Raw genomic sequence first — 18,554 nt, forward strand, 5'->3', positions numbered from 1 at the left:
AGAAACAAGACATAATGTTTGTGAAAATCACATTATGCATCTTTCAAACATGATCTGAGTATTTTAGTTTCCAAACCGAGTCGTTGATCTGCATGTATCTTTACAGGCTGAGGGATGTCTATAAGACAATGAAATATATTTTTTCCGAGATCTAACTCTGATCTTTAGCCAACCACTGCCAATGTCCATGTGTTTGGTACAACATGTATTTAGTTAGTGTGTACTTACATTTTACTGAAGCCCTTGTCTTCCAGCCAAGCTTTGACTTCTACAGGAGTTGACATCCTTGTTAGGACTGGGGAACCTCCAGGCTGCTGAGGAAGTGGTATGAGAATGATAACATCAATAAACCATTTCTATGATACAATAGTAGAGATCCTGCTTTTAGCTTGCAATGATGGAGTTCAATTAGATAAAATGATAAACGAGTCAGTTACAGTTTACATTTATAATCCCTGTAGTCATAGTCAGGGCCAGCTCTGCGATGGCAAACAAATCCACACTGACTGACTGACTTTGTGATCTTGTCAGACGACAGCAGCATGTTAGAGTTATTTGGGGGATGTAGATTTGAAGGGCCATGTTTCAGTCCCTATTCTGCACCTGTTCTGCCTCCTGACTACAGACAAAAGAAAAAAACATGTAAACATGAAGCTTTTTGGGGAATCCAGTCCTCCTGAATGTCGGCTTTCGATGACTTCCTCTATTGACTATCTGAAGTCCAGCTGTGTAGGCCTACTGGCTTTTTTACTAATGTGTTGTCTTTTCTACCAAAGTTTACCCAGTTACGTTTTAGCCAAAGGTTTAAAATCACTGAGAAGTGACACATAATTACACAGAAGCGTAAAAAGTAACCGCTGATTTACTGAGGTGCAGCCTGAAATAGCAGATTTGTCTTCAGCATTCGAAGAACTTAATGTTTATTGTAAACCTAAACCTCCTTTTGACTCTTTGTGGTGAGTACCTCAGGTTGTTCCTCAGGAGAACTAAAGACATTATTGGGCACGTAGCCCTCCTCCCCACTGCTGTTCCTCACTTTCCACCACTGCTTCGTCGTGTCCAGCAGCTGCAAATAAACAAAGCACAGACCAGCTATGGTAAGGAGGACTGATGGGACTTTCCTCCTGGGTACCACTGGTTATTTAAAAAAAATAAATTAATAAAGTAGTATGATGATGCCACTAAAACGCACTTGAACTGTTTCTCCTTTACTGATGCTGAGCTCTCTGGGGTTTCTTGAAGTGAAGTCAGACTTAGCACACATGCGGCGTTGTTCTGCCTCATCCGAGCTTGGGGAAAAAAAAAAAAACCTTTAGGTTTAAAATGGCCTGATGACAGTGAATCATCCTTTGAATGACTGGGCATACCGTGGTTTTTTTAGGTGACGTGGTGGTCCCCAGTTGGATGAAGGCTACACAGAAAAAGTAAAAGATAAAGAGTCTTGTCAATTTTTCTGTTCTATTGACTGGGAGAACTGCTCACAGATTGCTTGCGTGTCTGAGCTGGTGCCAGTGAATTTTTTGATGCGATGGTTTACCTGAGGGGATGCAGGCTGTGGACTCTCCCGCCTGCTCACAGGTTCACTATGAGCAGGTTCTGCAGAGACCTCGTCGGGCTTCCAGCCGTCAGAAAACACCAGAGTGTATATTGGGATATCCTTGCCTGGCCAGCTGGTGCTGGAAATATTGCCAACAGCATATCTGTAAATATCTGATAAATTATGTAAATTAGGATCAATAATTTATGATGTCCCACCTGGGGATGCTCCAGGCATCTCCTAAAGTCTGCCACAGCTGATCCTCGTCTGTGGATGCCTCTTCACTCAGGAGGTGGATACACTGAGGCGTCAGCAGCGGAGCCACAATGGTCGGCGGCAGATGCCCAGGACAGTGATGTATCACCTGGAGAGGAGAATAATAATCAGTGTCCTCTCAGCAGCAAGAGCCTTCTGACAGCTGTGTGCACATCCAGCCCTATAAGGGAGAGGGGCAATGTGGCCAGGAAGCACACAGAATTACAGCTACTGTAACACAGATTCACACAAATATGCAGTCAATATAAAGAAAAACACCATGAAAAGCATGAAAAAATATAATAAAATTGAAAATATACACCAGAGGGAAGATTTAAATCACACAGGATAAGCTGAGCAACATATTCTGTAAACCAGACAGGATTTTGAAAATGATGATTTCACTCAAATAGAAAGAAAGCACCAACTTACGAATGCTAATATGTTGAAGAGAGAGTGAAGGATTTCAGAAGCACCGGGGTTATTGATCTTGCCGTTGAGCTCCCCCTGTCACACCACAGAGCAGCACCACAGTTACAGACGCTGGACATCACAGTGAGAACAGTGTGTAAATGTGATTAAAGGTACAAACCAGAAGGTTGAAACTGCATTTGATCTTACTGAGACATTCTGCAAACTCTTCTGTGGGAGGCATGCCAGGTATAACTAAAAAAAAAAACAAAAAAACAAAAAAAACAAACCCCAGAACACACACACAAAATAAAAATGTATTTATGTTTGGAAGCCTTCAAAGGTGATAATATATCTGCCTTGAATTACCTTTTCCTTTTTTCTTTTTCTTTGTATTTTTAGCTTCTACTGCAGCCACTTTTCCCATGAACTTTTCAATGTCACTTAGAATATGATTCAAGATATCCTGTGAAAGAAAGAAAGATGGAAGAAAAAAAGAAATTCATATTTTTCTCCTCATAAATGCATTCAAACCCATTTTCTGTATAAAAAGATAGAAACATGTCAAAGGTCATTGCAAGAAATACAACTTTTATGTGTGATGATGATGTGAAGGAAACGAACCACATCCCTGTCCAGCTGTGTGTAGCGGCGTGTAGGAGGCTGTGCTGATGACATCTGATCTCTGAAAGGTGACGTCTCTCTGTCCTCCTCCTCTTCCTGCTGAGAGATGAGCAGCTCACGCAAATGGATGTCATCCTCTTCTACACAGAAACAAAATAAAGACCGTGAGTAATAATGAGAGCGGTGGCTGTACAGCGGGTGTCCTGTTACAGTTTTACCGTAGGCGTAGTTCCACTGGGGGGAGGGGCTCTGCTCTCTGGGCTCAGGGGTCCTTACAGAACCGAAAATGGTGAAAGGCAAAAAAATATATATAAATTGTCCGGCACACAGGAGCTCTGTGCTCAGTGACTTCACAGCAGCTTCCTACCTGAAGCTTGGATCCTCCCTACTGTGCGACAATGCCCTTGAGAGTTCTCTCTGAACATAATCAGCCTATAAAGAACGAAAACAAACACTTCTTTTTAATGATCTGTCATATTAAGAGCCGTTTATCCCTTCCTGTGGGTGTGACCTCACCCCGACATCCTCACACTGGAACATGAAGACTGTGGTGGTGGACTTTTTTCTCCCCAGCTTTACTGACAGAATGAGCAGGGACTTAAACGCTCCAGCGCCCAGCACAGATTTGATCTCCAGGATGTCACTGAGCGCCATCTTCTCCAGCTCCTCCTAAAAAAACGAAACAAAACAAAACAACACCACAGAGGAGCAGAAGCTTTGGGTCTGCTGAGCCAACGCTCTCAGTTAGTGAAGCATTCAGGAAGCTTCATGTCGACTGGATGAGCTCTCGGCTGCCCTCCTGATTACCTTGGTCTCAGTGTCCAACAGAAGCAGGTTAAGGCCGCGCACCTCCAGCAGCATGTTCTGACCCCACACATCGCCCATCCCATCCAGCAGCTTCAGACGGTCCACGCAGTCCTCTAAGCTTCTCAAATCATTCCCATCCAGATCACATGTAAACAGGTGCTGTAAAACAGTTGCATGAACAAATCAAAAACATTATCCACAGTGTGATTGAGAGCTGGATAAAGATGAGGCTCCGTGTGATACCTCCACTCTGTACTGAGGTTTGCTCATCTTCTTGTTGACAGACTTGGCATACTCCCTCCTTTGCACTGCGCAGACAACAATGGCAGCTTGTTATTATTGATGAAAATAAACCAAACAGGTGCATTCTCTTGTTCAGCCGAGTAACTCACAGTAGATTGACTTCCCGCTGGGCCTCGACAGAACTGAGACCTGTGATGATCCGTCATCTGTCGTGGAATATCCACTGCTGTGAATGAAATAAGGAAATGAATTAAAAGAATGAGACAAACAGCTGATCGACTGAGCAATCAATCACATGAAAGCATGGATACATACTGAAGTGATGCTGCATAGCTGCTGCTGGTGCTGCCGTACGGACTGGACCTGAACATCCTCAGGGCTCAGCTGACACAGCTGCAGGATCACATGCATGATTTTAATGTCAGGAACATGAGTTCAGTCGGCAACTTCCATCAGAACTAAATTTGGGAATAATTTATTGTACAATTTTTTTTATTCCAAGTTCCAAAACTGAGATCGTAAAAACTAGTCTAAAATAAGAAACACACCATTTACATATTAGAATTTCAATAAGGTTCACCAATGAATCATTTGTAACAACAAATCACAACTCCTTTGTTTACCTATGCGGTTTCCATGTTAAATAAGACCATTTCATATTGATTTGAATGGAAATACAAACAAACTAGTTTATAATCATGCTGCAACACAGCATGTGAACATCCTAACAGCATCTTTATAATAATTCAATCACCGGCACAGAAGACATTTTTCATATTTTGACAGCAAATGGCACAAGTGATTTGTGACAGTACAAGAAGGCGACAGAGCTCAAACACTTTACATGACTGTTCAAGAACACTTTAAGTTGTTGTGCTTTAAAACTGTCTTAGAGATATATTTAGAGTAAAGATTGCGTGGTTATCATTAAAACAGTCTGAGGATCACCTCCCTGTTAGCCTCTACCTTAGATGAGTAAGAAAGACATATGATCTTCATTTGATTTTTGATTTGAAGTTCTTACCTATGATGTCTGGCTGTTGAGTGTGGCTGTTATGTGCTGTATAATTTAGGTTTAGTTCAAGTTTAACTGATATTTTAATGCAGCTCCTTGGTCAGCGGCATTATGTAGCCAAGGCTTCCTCATATAAGGAAGGACGAAGTCCACTGTCAGCAGTGATCTCTGCGCCACTGAGCCGACGCAGTCGAGTGAGGTCTTCAGTGTGGCATCCCATTGGTCAGACTAGTGCGGACTGGTAGACCAACAAACATGAACCGATGAGGCGAAACGTCTTCAAACGTCTTCATAGACAAATACAAGTCCAGTTGCCTAGGAATCAATTTTGAGACAGAGAACATTGGACCAAAGGTTAACAGATGTGGGGGAAATCACTTTGCCCCATAAAACTTTAAGCCTTCCATAAATAAACTTCATAATCCTTGCAGCATTATGTCATTTTTTCCATACATGACTATTAAGTCACAATATCCTCAGTCAGCTTAAAAAGCTTTAAAAACTGTTCCACCACAGATAATTGCTAATAACACGTCAGATATACTTCATGGTGAAAGACAAGAGACAAAGCTATTTGTTTTATTTGTAGTCCTGTCGTGACGTGAGCCATGTCTTCGCTATATGTGAAGTACTAAAGTGAGGTGGATCTCTATTTAATTATTGTTTAACTTAATCCCTCCGTTACATTACGACTCGTTATCAGGAAACAAACAGCCTCATTTCTACATTCCAAAGTGTTTTACTGCACTCATATATGGTGACTGATTAGGTTACTGAAATCCAGTGACATCCAGTGTCAGATGACTTTTGATTTGCATATGACGTGGTGCATTATCTTGCATCTGATAGTGGATTAGGATACACTGTGGCCATAAAGGGGAAACACACAGTCAGCAAAAAACTCTGATTGGTCGGGGCATTAAAGGGTAACCATTCCCTACATTATCAACACCACCGTAACACGTGTTGGGTTGGGTTGGGATTCATGCTGTTGAAGGTTAATTCTGACAGAACCATCTGCTGAAATCCTGATTCACCAGACAGCCACTGTGGAAATACTGCAGACTGATGGCGAGTTTCAGAAAACACCAAAATCCCATTTTCACCCATTCAGAAGTTTGATGTGAAGACTAAGTAATGCTCCTGACGTGTAGCAGGATGATTTTATCTGCTACTCTGCCACTGGAGGATTAGCTGATTTGATAACTGCATCAATAAAAGCAGGTGCTCCTGATAAAATGCTTGGTGATTGGTGTACACTGGGGTGATATTCAAAAAGTTCCTCTGATGCAATTAATGAGACATTGATGCATTTAAAAGACTATCATTAAATAAGTGTTGACTCAGTTGTTTCACCCTAATTCATATCCAAATTATCCAACATCAGAAATGGGGCCAAAATGACTAAATAAATCACAGCGATCCTGCTGGTTAAGTAGTTGAAAGCCCTGAGTAGACTGTAATTAACGCACTTTAACATTTGAATATTATAATATTGTTACTTTTGCACAACTGCATTAGCATTTTGGGGGATAAATAGCATTTATGTAATGTACCGGATTGAAGATGATGATCACTTGTGTGATGTTATTCAACACCACTAGAGGCTAGCCATGCTGCATTCACATTCAGAAAGCACCACTGTGGATACTGAATACTCCGCCATCCCGCTGCATCTCCACAGTGAGCAGGAGGAAACCTGCCGAGTGTAAAAGGGAGAAAAAGTTAGAGGAAAAAAAATTGTGTTGCACTGAGGGAAGTGCAATTGAATAAATACAAGCCAAAGGCTGCTTTGGTGATTTTATTGATAAAATAAAAATACATCACAGGATACATGCACATACATTCAACAAGCCATAAAACATAATTCAGCACCCCAAAGTGCAGTGGAATTCATATTAAAACAGACCCATGTAGCTGAATGTTGTTTGGATGCTTTGAAAAGTGGCTTAAACTCAGATATTAATACAAAACAACTTAAACTATAAATGCAAAAATAAAACTACTTAAAAACAAAAGTGTAGGGAAGACATTCTGTCAGTCACTTGACAACATATGGAAAGACCAAACAAACTGGATGGACACAGTAAAATGGGATTCACTGGGCTGATTAATTCATATTGGCCTATAATATTTAAAAATATATAAATGCCCTGATATGAATGTTGCCTGAAAATGTATGAAGTTCAAAAGCTAAAAAGGCATTTTAACAAAGAGAGCTTGGTAGTCACTGGCTCGTTTTAGATAAATAAGACACAGGGCCAGTTCTGTTACTAATTAACTATGCCAGATATTCCCTCACAGTGAGCAGGACTTTGACCCATGCAGGCTGCACATCTCTCTGTGGCTCCTGTATGCACCATGCAGAATAATTCAGGCCTCTGAGCCCAGAAAAGTATTGTCACAGTTATACCAAAAAAAAAAAAAAAAAAAATAGCTAAACAGCAGTTGAATCCTACATTATATGGTGCACACATCTAAATAAGATTACTAATAAGTACTTCTTTGCTACCAGTGGCGAACTCCCAGTAGAAGTGTTAAACAAACAGAGACTAGTGTTTGTAGAGTGGGCTGCTTCATTGTGCCTGAAGGGCCTGGACGATGTTCAGACCTGACCCCGGGGGCAGCGTCCAGCCCTCCTGGCCCTGGTGGGTCTGTAGCAGGCAGTACAGCTGCTTAAGGTGGGTCACTATGTTGTCTTTAATATCTGGGATTGAAATTTGCAAACGAACACTGCCGCTGTCAAAGGAGCGTGTGTTGTCACCAGAAAACATCTCGCTTATCATACGAGCTACCACTGGAATGACCTGGGGGGAGGAAGAAGCACATGTATCAATGAGAGACTGAAGAAGCAACAACAGATGTGAAATATTCAGATTTGTGAAAATGCAACTTGTTGATTTATTGCTGGAAGGAAATGTTAAAGAACTTTCTGTACTTTTCTAATGTAGCAAAAAAATGTTTCTTTTGGAGTTTACAGATAAAAAGTCAGTAAAATTTTTAGCAGATAAACAGAAATTCTTTCTGCAACAATTATAAAAGCTCCTTTGTAATTAAGGTTAGAGAAATTGCAGCTCTGTAAAGTGAATCTCTAGTTCTGTTTTTCTTTATCCAGCCAGCTCCTTTAAATATCAGTCAAAGAGTTTGAGCCCCAGTTTACACGCTTGTTTTGACCTTTGATGACCACAAATAATCTTCTTACATTATGTGCCTTTATTTCTCACCTGAACCATGATAAGCTTCCTCTCCCTTGGCCTCCCATCAGGCCACTCTTCTCCAAAACACAGATTGATTTCAAACTGAGGGGGGTTTGGTGTCTGGCCACGTTGGTGGGCAATAACACCTGCACAACAGGTAAAGAAATTTCATTAGAATGAATTTGAACATTTTCCAACAAGTGGAGGGCAATGTTTAACTACAATCTTAGTAGGTCATCCAGGTTCATTCAGCCACTTATGAGTGAAAGACCAGGACAGTGATTTTCCGCTTACCACTGAGAAAAGACTCCAAGCAGAAGAGTTTGACCCTCCTCTGTCTCTCTATAAGATTCGGTGCAGCTTGATTTGGAGCACAGGGACCGGACCAGTACACCTTACACTGACAGAGGCGGACTGCATAGATATCGTGGCCACTGACCTCTAGGATCAGACCCCTGTCCATCACATCCAACAGGCGGTTAGTAAAGACCCTCTGCTTGTCATTGGTAATGTGTTCTGTGGTTGGGAAGCGTAACTGCTCCAGGTTGACCGGCCCGAACAGCTCTTCCTGGTTTACCATGGGCCCGAGGTCTCCATAGAAGAGCCTGCAGCCCTGGGGGTTACTGACCGTCACTGTGGGACACATTTCCTTCCCTCTGTACTGAAACTGAACCTCCAGGTCTGTCACTGGGAAACAGGCAAGTGTTGACATACATGACTGAAGTGTTAATGTTGGGTCAGCTCATCCAAAAAAAAAAAAAAAAAAGAAAAATGAAAAACAAAACACAAGCTTAAAAATTTCACTGAACATGAAGAGACATTAGACAAAGATCAAGTTAAATTTGAAATAAAAAGAGACGTTGTGAGTTAACTGTGTTCGCCCCATAATGTTTGCTAAAAACTGTTTGAGCAAACAATGAAACCACATATTTGTGGTTTTGGAGAGCTGCGTCCTCAGTGTGCTTGGTGCCACAACCACAGACAGGTTATGGAAGTCAAAATATTGAGAGAGAGCCCAACACATAAATGGCTGTGTTTTTCTCATCGGTTTTGCTATTCATAACAAATGTCTATAATAGTTTGACTTTATCCTTTAAGAAAGAAAGAAAAACAGTAGCAGTGTACGTGCTTTTCCGCCTCCTAGTTGAAGTGTTAAACAAACACAGACAAGGAGGAAAGAAAAATAGAGCAACATGCTACAGCAGGTGCCTGCACCTTGACCTGAAACACTAGCTCTGTGTAAGGTAATGACTACACTTACAAAGAATACAAAAAATGACATTGCTGGGTTTGTGTGAACCTGTTTTATGATCCTTGGGGTTCTACATTTTTCAAAAGCACTGGAACAAGCCTGTACTTACTCGGGAGGGAACTAATCCACATTTCTGGAGAAGCAAACAAGGCTTCGGTTAGAGGAGGAGGCTGCATGATGGGATCGGGCAGAGAAGCAGGTTGTATGTTAGCCAGAGGTGTGGGTTGCATCTCCACATCCACAGGTTCTTCTTTGGGCCAGTTTTTGACAGGTTCCTCTTTGGGCCAGGTCTCGTTTGAAGGCGGACAACTTGGAGGCTGCATGGATGAGTCTGAGCCCATGGGAGACCACATGATCAGGGGGGACGGACTGGTGCCTACAGGAGAGAACAATGAAACCACCCTTATTTTTGTTTTAACATGAAAAATATAGGTAAATATAAGTAAAAGGAGAAGATATTCACCATTGGATGGGTACGGAGGAAGAGACTCTGGTGTATTTGGAACATCTTCCTCTCCACCATCATCTTCATGTGGAGTCCAAGAACCAGCATCGGATGAAGCTGTGGGTTGAAGAGCAGATGGTTAATCTTGTGATGTGAAAGTGAAGTTGAGGAGAATAAGCAAGGGCACTCAGAAAGTCTGATTTCCACCTTGGCTACTGAGGGGCTGTGGGATGTCGCAGACGTCATATATCTTCAGAGGATTCATGGGGACTTCTTTGGTACCGTCATAGATGAGATTAAATTCTCTGCTTTTGTTCAGGGCACATCGGAGCTGAGCTTTCCACTTCGCAGGATCAGGTTCATCAACTCCCTCCTGGAACTTCCCCGTCTCGACAGCCCACGCCTGGAGGAACATTAACGCGGAGCAGAGGTATCAAAGATCACATCCTTGTAGATCCATTCAGTTTCATGGTATGTGGGCTACCTGCCCCAGATTATGAAGATTGGGGCAGATCTAAAACATTTGAGAGGCATGTCACTCCTAAAGACCTCATCTGCAGTGAAGCATGTGCAAAATAGCATTTTATAAAATCTTGTTTAGTAAATGCTGCAAAAGTGTCTCTTTTCTCAGAGTCACCAGGCGTACGAAAAGCAGCACCTAACCATAGAGGCCCTTGTGTAAGAGGGTTGCTTCAGAGATCTTTTTTTTTTTTTTTTTTTAAGTAAAATGTAAGCTGAACAAATGACGCAGACTAAAAGCAGGTGGGGGTCACACGTCCTGTCTGAGCCAGAGCTGCGTGTTTACATCGGCTGATTCAGAGTTAGACACCTCTACAGGTTTGTTGTTGATGGTTTGGGGTCCTGACCTTAAATATGGTGTCCTCGTCCTCGTGCTGGGGCGTGTGTCTTGTCGCGTGTTTCCACGGGATCCTGAAGCGCATGGCCTCCCGGTCGATCCACACCAGCCCCGGGTATCGGCCGCTGTCCACCTGCGCCACCAGCCAGGGCTTCAGGCGGACACGTCGGGGGGTGACGGACATCCTGCCGGGGGAAGACACGGAGCGGTCAGTCTGCAGCCGGATCGGGGCCCACTGAGAGTCAAACAAACCCGGCAGCCGTCAGATAAAGCCTGCCAGTCCGGATTTTCCGAACATTTTAAAGGTGCCTGGCTTCACCCTGTCAGCTTAAACTTTGATTTGGCCCGTTTTCTCCCCACGTTAAAGGTCATTTTTATAAAGATATAAACACGAAAACAACTGTGGGATCAGTCAGAAATGAACACAACGCCACAAACAGAAACAGCCTACCTGTGGAGAACCAGGAAGTTGGTTTCTTCACGGCCTGCGAACCGACAGCTGAAAATAAAAAAAGAAAAGCAAACAACACCTGCTTTCTCTGCAGAGCTCACACCTGGACGGAGTCAGTCCAAACAACGACCTCCTTGGCTCACCAGGCCGGAGCTGCTCGACCACAACAGCCGGGAGGTCCTGATGTTTTCCACTCGGTCCTCTTCCCTCACCGAAACTCAGGTACGGCGTGACGTCACGGCAGGGACACACCTTTGCCGAGCAGCTGGGCCGGCTCTTACCAAGCGCGTGCACGTGATACCTTATTTTTCCCAGGAACACGTGAGCATTTACAGCAGAAAGTAATCCCATTTTAGAGGAACGGTCATTTATAAAAAAAAAAAAAAAAAAAAGATGGGAAAACTGATAATCACGTAAAATATTGTCTCCTCGTCAGTACGATCCGACCCGTTCATGCTGGCTGTTTGAAGCGTTGAGCTGACAGCATGGACAATATTTACATGTCTCTTTTCTGCAGCCATAACACACATAAAACAAAAACACACAAACAAACAAAAAGGCAAAAACAAAAAGCATTTTATTAATATAAGAAAACGAAAGCTCTGATTCGCACTTTGTTGTTTTTCTCTCGTTTTCACACCCGCTTATATTTATTCCATATTGTGTTGAGTGAGGATGACAGCCATGGGATTGGCATTTGCGTTTGTCTAGACTCGGTAATCCCGAGCTGGCCTCTAAACAAAAGTGTTTATATGTGATGGGGCATGACGGTTTGTGAAGGTCCCGCAGCCAAACAGCCACTCCCTGAAACCAGCGTGTGTCCGCCGTCCGGGTGCGCGTCGCATCCTTTCCTGGTTTCGGTATGATGTGCATACTAAGTGCTTGTGTCATGTGAGTCTCTGAGTTGCTAATTGCGCCACTTGTTTGTAATAGTGCAGGCAGAAGTGTTGGTAGGATGTGTTTATAGCGGTGGAGTTTGGGGACATGCTTACCCAGACCTGTTCTGCAAATCCCAAACTCAGGAGGGAGATCCCGTTATAAACGTCATGAATGAATGAATTCTAACTGTAGTGTAACGAGATCAAGGTTTAGTTAGAGCGACTTCACGTGAAGAATCATAAGATAATAAAGTGATGAAGCATTAATGCCCATTTGAGCAACAAAGTTACCAAAAGCTATAATACATTTCTCCATGTCTTGCTTGAAAAATGTTTCCAGGCATTACCATGTGTCTATGAACATTTTTAGATGACCCACAAACCTGCAGACACACTGGCCTCAACACTACAGGTTTTGTCCAAGTCCGTTTGTGAGTCATCCTGAACTCATATCTTCACTCATCCAGCTGTGGCACGGTTAAAAATGTGTAAACATTGAAACACTAGGATTTGGAGTTTATCTCTCCTTGAATTTTTTGGACAATGTGTGTGAGGTCCAAACTCTCTGTTAATGTCTTCAGGAGCATTTCATCATTTTGAACCCCCTCCATGAACTCCTCATAGGACAGCTCACCTGGAAAATAGAAAAATACAAACACTGAGCAGCTCCGCGGATGGCAGAAAGGCATTTTTGGTGAATGATAATGTAGTCATGTACCAACATACACTTTATTTTACTACCATTGAGACAACTGGTTTCTAATGTGTTTTAAAAAAAAATATAATTTTTAACTATGTGCAGGACATATTGACATCACCAACTAGGATTCAGTCATTTTTCTGGTGCTATTTGAAGCAGTTCAGGGGTCTTACCATCTCCATTTATGTCAATCTTGTCAAACACCATATTGGCAAAGTCTTCTGCTGACATCTCCTGAGGGACTCCATTAATTGCACGGATAGACTAATAGGCATGATGGAGAGAGAGAGAGAGAGAGAATAAATCCTGTTAAAAAAAAAAAAAGTCACACTGGTGCACAACTGTTTCATTTTTCAGCCAGTAGGTGTCAGTTTAATGTCAGCTATCTGTGTCTTCACCACCCATAACTCCCCAGTATGTGTCACACTCCACTAAGCTTGTGCTGAGATTTCCACAACCGTTTTCTCAGGACACCACTTGGGATTTTCTTATGTCAGCCACTAAGCCATTCAACAAGCTTCAAAATGACACGAGGGGCTCATGCTAACCTTAATTATCAAAAGCAGCTCTTCACGGTCGATGCAGCCACTTCCATCAATATCATACAGTTTAAAGTACCAGCGGAGCTTCTGCTGCACTCCTGCTTTTAACACCAGGCTCAGAGCAGCCACATACTCCATGAAATCAATGAAACCATCCTGCAAAAGAAAAGGACAAACAAATAAAGCAGCACACATTCAAGCTATGCTACTGTCACAAATCCACGATAAGGTCAAAGGCCAAAAGGCTAAATAGTTCCACTGTATTATCAGACACAACATGAGCACTTTTCTTTAATGAAGTCACAAGCAGACATATGTAAAAATATATTGAGCTGAACGGAAAGCATCTTATGTTCTCACACACATCTGCTGATCAAAGTTTCAACCAGTTCATAGACATGAAATAGATATGAGTGTTGGAAAACCACTTTACATAATCTGTGGGATTTAGTGATGAGAATGAGAACAATGAAAATAATTCTACTATAACTGGTTTAATCATCTGTATTATTGATATGCCATTTGTATAATGCGGACTATTCATATTGGCTTAACTTTTACAGGCTTTCTAAGGAAAATAAATTCACTTAATTGAACTTCAGCCTGACTTAGTGTTTAGCTGTAAAACACCTCAAAGTTAACATCAATGAAAAGCAACTCGTGATCAACACAAAGCTGGCTCATGTAGAACATTTATATAACAAAATAAATATATTACCCGATTAAAACATCATAAATAATCTTACATCATTCATATCAAACGTTGCAAACATGGTCTCAATGTAGGCATTTGATGTCTCCGACAGGTTCTTCAGGCCGAAGAATTTCTTGAACTCATAGAAAGTGAGCAGTCCAGATGGACACTCAGTCATGAATTTCCTGTACCACTGATGACTCTCACAAGCTTGTAGTTCCTCCACAGTCGTGCCGTTGCAGTTTCCCATGTCTGTTTTTCAAAATATAGATGCACAAGATCCCATAAAAACCATGGCCACAACATACGGCATCCAACAAGCATTTGTACATGGCAATGATGCGGATGCGCACTGTGGGTGTGTGTTAGCCAATCATCTCTCAGTGCGTCTGTGTGAAAAGCTCAGAAGTTGTAATCCACTTTACTTGACAGCAAAGACTTAACTTATTAAAGAAACCTAAGAGAAGAAACAAATACTTGACTACCAGAAAACACCAGCTGGCCAAAGCCTATTGTTTCCGATTTCCAATTTTTTTCTTTTCTTTTTTTGTGTTAGAAATTACTTTAATTAAATTTATCAGCTGGATCACTTTATTCCATTTCTGTGTTGGCTTTGTTTTGCTGATGAAAATGTTTTCACCTAATCAATGTATGTAAAATATTCACCTCATTATACAATCAGTAACTTTCTGTCATAGTTAGCTTCCTGTTTATCTAATCCCCTTTTCAGTGTGATCGTAGAAGTTACAACTATTGCTTATTTATAAATATTATTCAAGTATCTATGGAACAACCGTCCCTCCTCAGCAATTTGGTGAAAGTTGCCTGAGATTATCTTGATCTTGATACTTGAATGCTTGATCTAGCTATTCAAGATACATTTTTCTCACTGTGAATGTATTTCAGCGCTCCTCCCCCTTGTCTGTCTGCGTGTAAGATCTGCAGCAGATAGAATAGTAATCCTTCCAGTAACTGAAATACTTACGTCTAGTCTGATGAGGTTGTATAGCAGACAAACATTACCCTATAGAGCTATGCAACCAGCAAGGCAGAAAAATAAAAACAAATTTATGAAGCATGTAGCATAACATGTGACTCCTACTGATCATCATCTAGTTTATTGTTAGGTGTTAGTGTGATAGTGCTTTTTGTAAACGTTTTGTAATCCTTGTAACAGTGGAGAGAGATGGGCCTCAGCTGGAGTTCAGTAAGTTAGTTCAGAGGCCATGCAGACAGCAAATCAAACAATACTGTGAATGTGTAGCTGTTCTGTTACTGAACACACTGACATGATCTCAACCTCAGCAGCCACCAGGTCAGTGACATCTATGGGGAAAAAAATAAACCCAGAAGCTGAGAGCCAACTTTAACCTTTTCAACTGTGGGTTGATAAAGTGTTTGACTAACAACCATTTGTTTTTAAAATACAGTTTCACATTTCTTTGCTTGAAAATAGCTTGGAAATATCAGACCATATTCATAAATCTTCTTTCCCTAAGTGTTCTCCCAGCTTACCCTAGTTTTACTTAAGTAATGACAGCCACTAGTCTATTTTGACCCTCTTAATGCTGCTCCATCTGCTGTCAGACATACCACAGTGGGCTGCTGGTTTGATGGACAAGGACAGCAAAAGGCCTCCAGTGTGAACATGCCTTGCTCCTGAAAGACTTCATGGCCCTGACAACAATTAGACAAAAGGGTAATTAATTTTGATACAGCAGGATTTACAGCATGGTAAAAGGTCAGAGCGAATTTACAGTAATTAAATAAATAAATCAATCAATAAATAAATGAATGAATGAATAAGCATACCCTTCCCCAGCACTACTAATCTTGTCCCTCTGAATAGTTCTGCTTTCAATATTGGAAGTGAAGAAGGCAAGAGGGACAGTGCAAGTTAACAAAGTGAGTGAGTCATAGGTATTTTGTTCATCTATCGTGCAGTGTAGGAAACAGTCACCCTAAAAAGAATAGAAAGTTTAAAATTGTTGAAATAGCTGAGCAACAATATCAATGGTGTTTTTGTCTTGTTCTGAACAGAATAAGATAATTTATGGCCCTTTGCCCTGAGTGGAGCTGATCTGTATGTTCAGCATTCACCAAAAGCAGGTACAGCACTGACAGCTCTTGCCAGCACATTCTTTACATTTCAGACAGCATCAACATGCATCATGAATTTCCACAAGGACAGAGGAACTGGATGGACCAGTCTAGTTTGTCTTCAAGACAGCTGAAATGTAGATGTGATAGACAGACTTGACAGGAACACAGTGATTGTAGCCAGGAGGGAAAGAAACATTTTACTAAAAAATCTGCTATTATGTCAGTGAAAGCATTAGGCAAAAACTGCTCCCACTCAGATTCAACATAATGAAAAATCTATAGATCTATTGTTATAACTATTGCGATATAAAAATTCAATGACACATTAATTGTCATTTTTCATTTAGCTACTCCTACATCAGAGGTAAGGTAACAAGTCATTGCTCTACAAACCAGTGGTGGGAAAGGCATGTAGATCCTCATTTAAGAGGAAGTGCTGATTGCACAAAGTCAATAAAAAGAAAAAAGCAAATAAAATAAATGTGAAAAATGTTTTTTCATGTAAAGACAAACAAATATTTTTTTCAGGCATTAAAAGTGTTTAAGGTGCAGTACTTCCTCGAGGTCAAAGAACTTCATAGCAGATAGCTTCAGCTACTTCTGCATGGAGTCCTGAGTCATTATAAAAAGATTAGTTTTAACTCGTAAAAGGTTTCCATGGCACTGGGGAATGAAAAAGGATGATAAGAAGAATAAGAAAAGGTAGAAACATAACAGGGTGCTTTTTCAGTCTGGTACTTAGCCTCCAATGTTTGATGTATTGGCTACTGCATTGTATAGGTATTTCATGCTTTAAGAAACAGTATAATTTTTAAAACAAGAGTAGAGCAATTAAATAAATGTAATGGTAGGAGGATGGAGAGTGAACAAGAAGAGAAGATGCCATGGAAAATACAAGCAGAACATACAGAAATCATACAGTGATTGCAACCTGGTACTTCTAAATGTGCAGGAGGAAATATTAGCAGTGAGGAGAGGAAGAGGTTCCAATGGGAAATGAGTAGGAGTGTGTCATGATGACTAAAGGTAAGCAGCAGGTACTGAGCAGGAACATGGAGCAGAGATGATTCAGCATCTGTAGGACAGGGACAGGAGGGACAAAACACAGACTACGGCTAGAGACGAAGTTAGAGACTTGTAAGGTTGTAATGTACATGCATGGGGGGGAGAGAGAGATAGAGCCACAGAGAGAGGGAGAGAGTGGTGTGCTCAGTGCAACCCTCAGCAGTCTAGGCCTATAGCAACACAACTAAAAGAAACAGAGTAATTAAACCTTAACTTTTTAACTGTAGGCTTGGTCATAAATGAAGGATTTAAGCCTGATCTGGAAAGCTGTGAGTCCGCCCCCAGGCCGAGGGGAGTTGGTCCCATAGAAGAGGAGCCTGTTAGCTGAAAGCTCTGCCTCTTCATTTACTCTTGGAGACTCAAGGATCCACAAGTAAACCTACATCCAGAGAGCAAAGTGACTTCCTGAGACAGTAAAGAACTCTGAGCTCTCTGAGATATAATGGAGCTTGGTCATTAACACGCTTTGCGCGTTAGGAGAAGGATTTTGAATTCTATTCTGTATTTTACTGGGAGCCAATGAAGAGAAGCCAGCACAGGAGGAGTGTGATCTTTTTTTACTAGATCCTGTTAATATTTGTGCATCAGTGTTCTGAATCACCTGAAAGCTTTTCAGAGACTTGTTGGGACATCCTGTTAGTAATGACATACAGTAGTCTAGTGTAGAGGTATCAAATGCACAGACTAGTTTTTCTGGGTCCTGTTGAGACAGGATATTTCTGATCTTTGTTATATTGCGTAGGTGAAAGAAGGCTGTCCTAGAGACTTGTTTTATATGAATGACAAAGGAAAAATGATTTCAAGATTTCCTGACAGTGGAACTGGAGGCCAAAGTAATGCCATCCAGAGGAGTGGCATTTATCTAAGGTGCTTAGAGCAATTACTTCAGTTTTGTCTGAGTTTAGACGTAAAAAGTTGCAGGACATTCAGGTCTTTATGTCTGGAAGACATGCCTGAAATCTGATTAGCTGATTAGTTTCATTGGGGTTCATTGACAAGTATAACTCAGTGTCATCTGCATAACAGTGAAAATTGATGCTGTCCTTCTGGATAGTATTGCCTAAGGAAAGCATATATAGGGCGACAAGGATTGGTCCAAGGACTGAACCGTTGGAACTCCATGATGATGAACTGCGTGAGGAAGAGCCACCATTAACATGAACAAAGTGATGATGAAAGTATGATTTAAACCAGCTTGGTGTGGCTCTTTTGATCCCAATTTTATGTTTCAGCCTTTCAAATAGCATATTATGGTCAATGGTGTCAAAAACAGCACTAAAAACTAACAGGACAAGTATGGAGGCCAATCTGTTATCTGAAGCTGTTAGAATGTCTACCAGTGCTGTTTCTGTGCTATGATGTACTCTAAAACCTGACTGAGACTCTTCAAACAAACCATGTTCACATAATCGGCATCCAACTGCTTTCTAAAGAATCTTGGAAATGAAATGGAGGTTATATGTACATCTATAATCAGCC

The 18,554-nt window shown here is 41.4% G+C and overlaps 3 protein-coding genes across 6 annotated transcripts in view; all 3 read right to left on the bottom strand.

Moving 5' to 3' along the window:
• LOC115044140 (epidermal growth factor receptor kinase substrate 8-like protein 3) overlaps positions 1-4,248 on the bottom strand; it is a 4,816-nt gene extending 568 nt beyond the window's left edge. Inside the window, 16 exon segments of the mRNA XM_075353364.1 lie at positions 229-314; positions 965-1,066; positions 1,193-1,289; positions 1,368-1,411; positions 1,538-1,670; positions 1,756-1,901; positions 2,225-2,299; positions 2,385-2,458; positions 2,573-2,669; positions 2,828-2,967; positions 3,046-3,259; positions 3,344-3,496; positions 3,635-3,793; positions 3,878-3,942; positions 4,027-4,103; positions 4,193-4,248. Coding sequence (XP_075209479.1) covers positions 229-314; positions 965-1,066; positions 1,193-1,289; positions 1,368-1,411; positions 1,538-1,670; positions 1,756-1,901; positions 2,225-2,299; positions 2,385-2,458; positions 2,573-2,669; positions 2,828-2,967; positions 3,046-3,259; positions 3,344-3,496; positions 3,635-3,793; positions 3,878-3,942; positions 4,027-4,103; positions 4,193-4,248 — 1,718 coding nt within the window.
• A 2,429-nt stretch (positions 4,249-6,677) lies between these two features.
• On the bottom strand, positions 6,678-11,328 carry irf6 (interferon regulatory factor 6). Of its 4 annotated transcripts, none has more exons than XM_029501918.1 (8): positions 11,197-11,328; positions 10,653-10,827; positions 9,994-10,189; positions 9,805-9,903; positions 9,451-9,717; positions 8,384-8,776; positions 8,117-8,235; positions 6,678-7,699 (listed from the first exon to the last, which is right to left on the bottom strand). In XM_029501918.1, exons 2-8 carry the CDS (start codon positions 10,824-10,826, stop codon positions 7,469-7,471), a joined length of 1,479 nt encoding a protein of 492 aa, XP_029357778.1. In that variant the 5' UTR covers position 10,827; positions 11,197-11,328; the 3' UTR covers positions 6,678-7,468. The 4 variants fall into 4 exon arrangements, with proteins under 4 accessions (XP_029357778.1, XP_029357776.1, XP_029357777.1 ...); XM_029501916.1 differs by having other exon boundaries at positions 11,094-11,321; XM_029501917.1 differs by having other exon boundaries at positions 10,653-10,877; positions 11,094-11,321.
• Positions 11,329-12,474: 1,146 nt separating this feature from the next.
• LOC115044144 (guanylyl cyclase-activating protein 1-like) lies at positions 12,475-15,625 on the bottom strand. The gene is made up of 5 exons (XM_029503002.1): positions 15,501-15,625; positions 13,960-14,159; positions 13,220-13,369; positions 12,845-12,935; positions 12,475-12,605 (listed from the first exon to the last, which is right to left on the bottom strand). The coding sequence occupies exons 2-5, from the start codon at positions 14,155-14,157 to the stop codon at positions 12,475-12,477; spliced, it is 570 nt and encodes a 189-aa protein (XP_029358862.1). The 5' UTR covers positions 14,158-14,159; positions 15,501-15,625.
• Positions 15,626-18,554: the final 2,929 nt, after the last annotated feature.

This window comes from Echeneis naucrates, chromosome 5 (genome assembly GCF_900963305.1).
Source record: "Echeneis naucrates chromosome 5, fEcheNa1.1, whole genome shotgun sequence".
In the NCBI taxonomy this organism is placed as follows: domain Eukaryota; kingdom Metazoa; phylum Chordata; class Actinopteri; order Carangiformes; family Echeneidae; genus Echeneis; species Echeneis naucrates.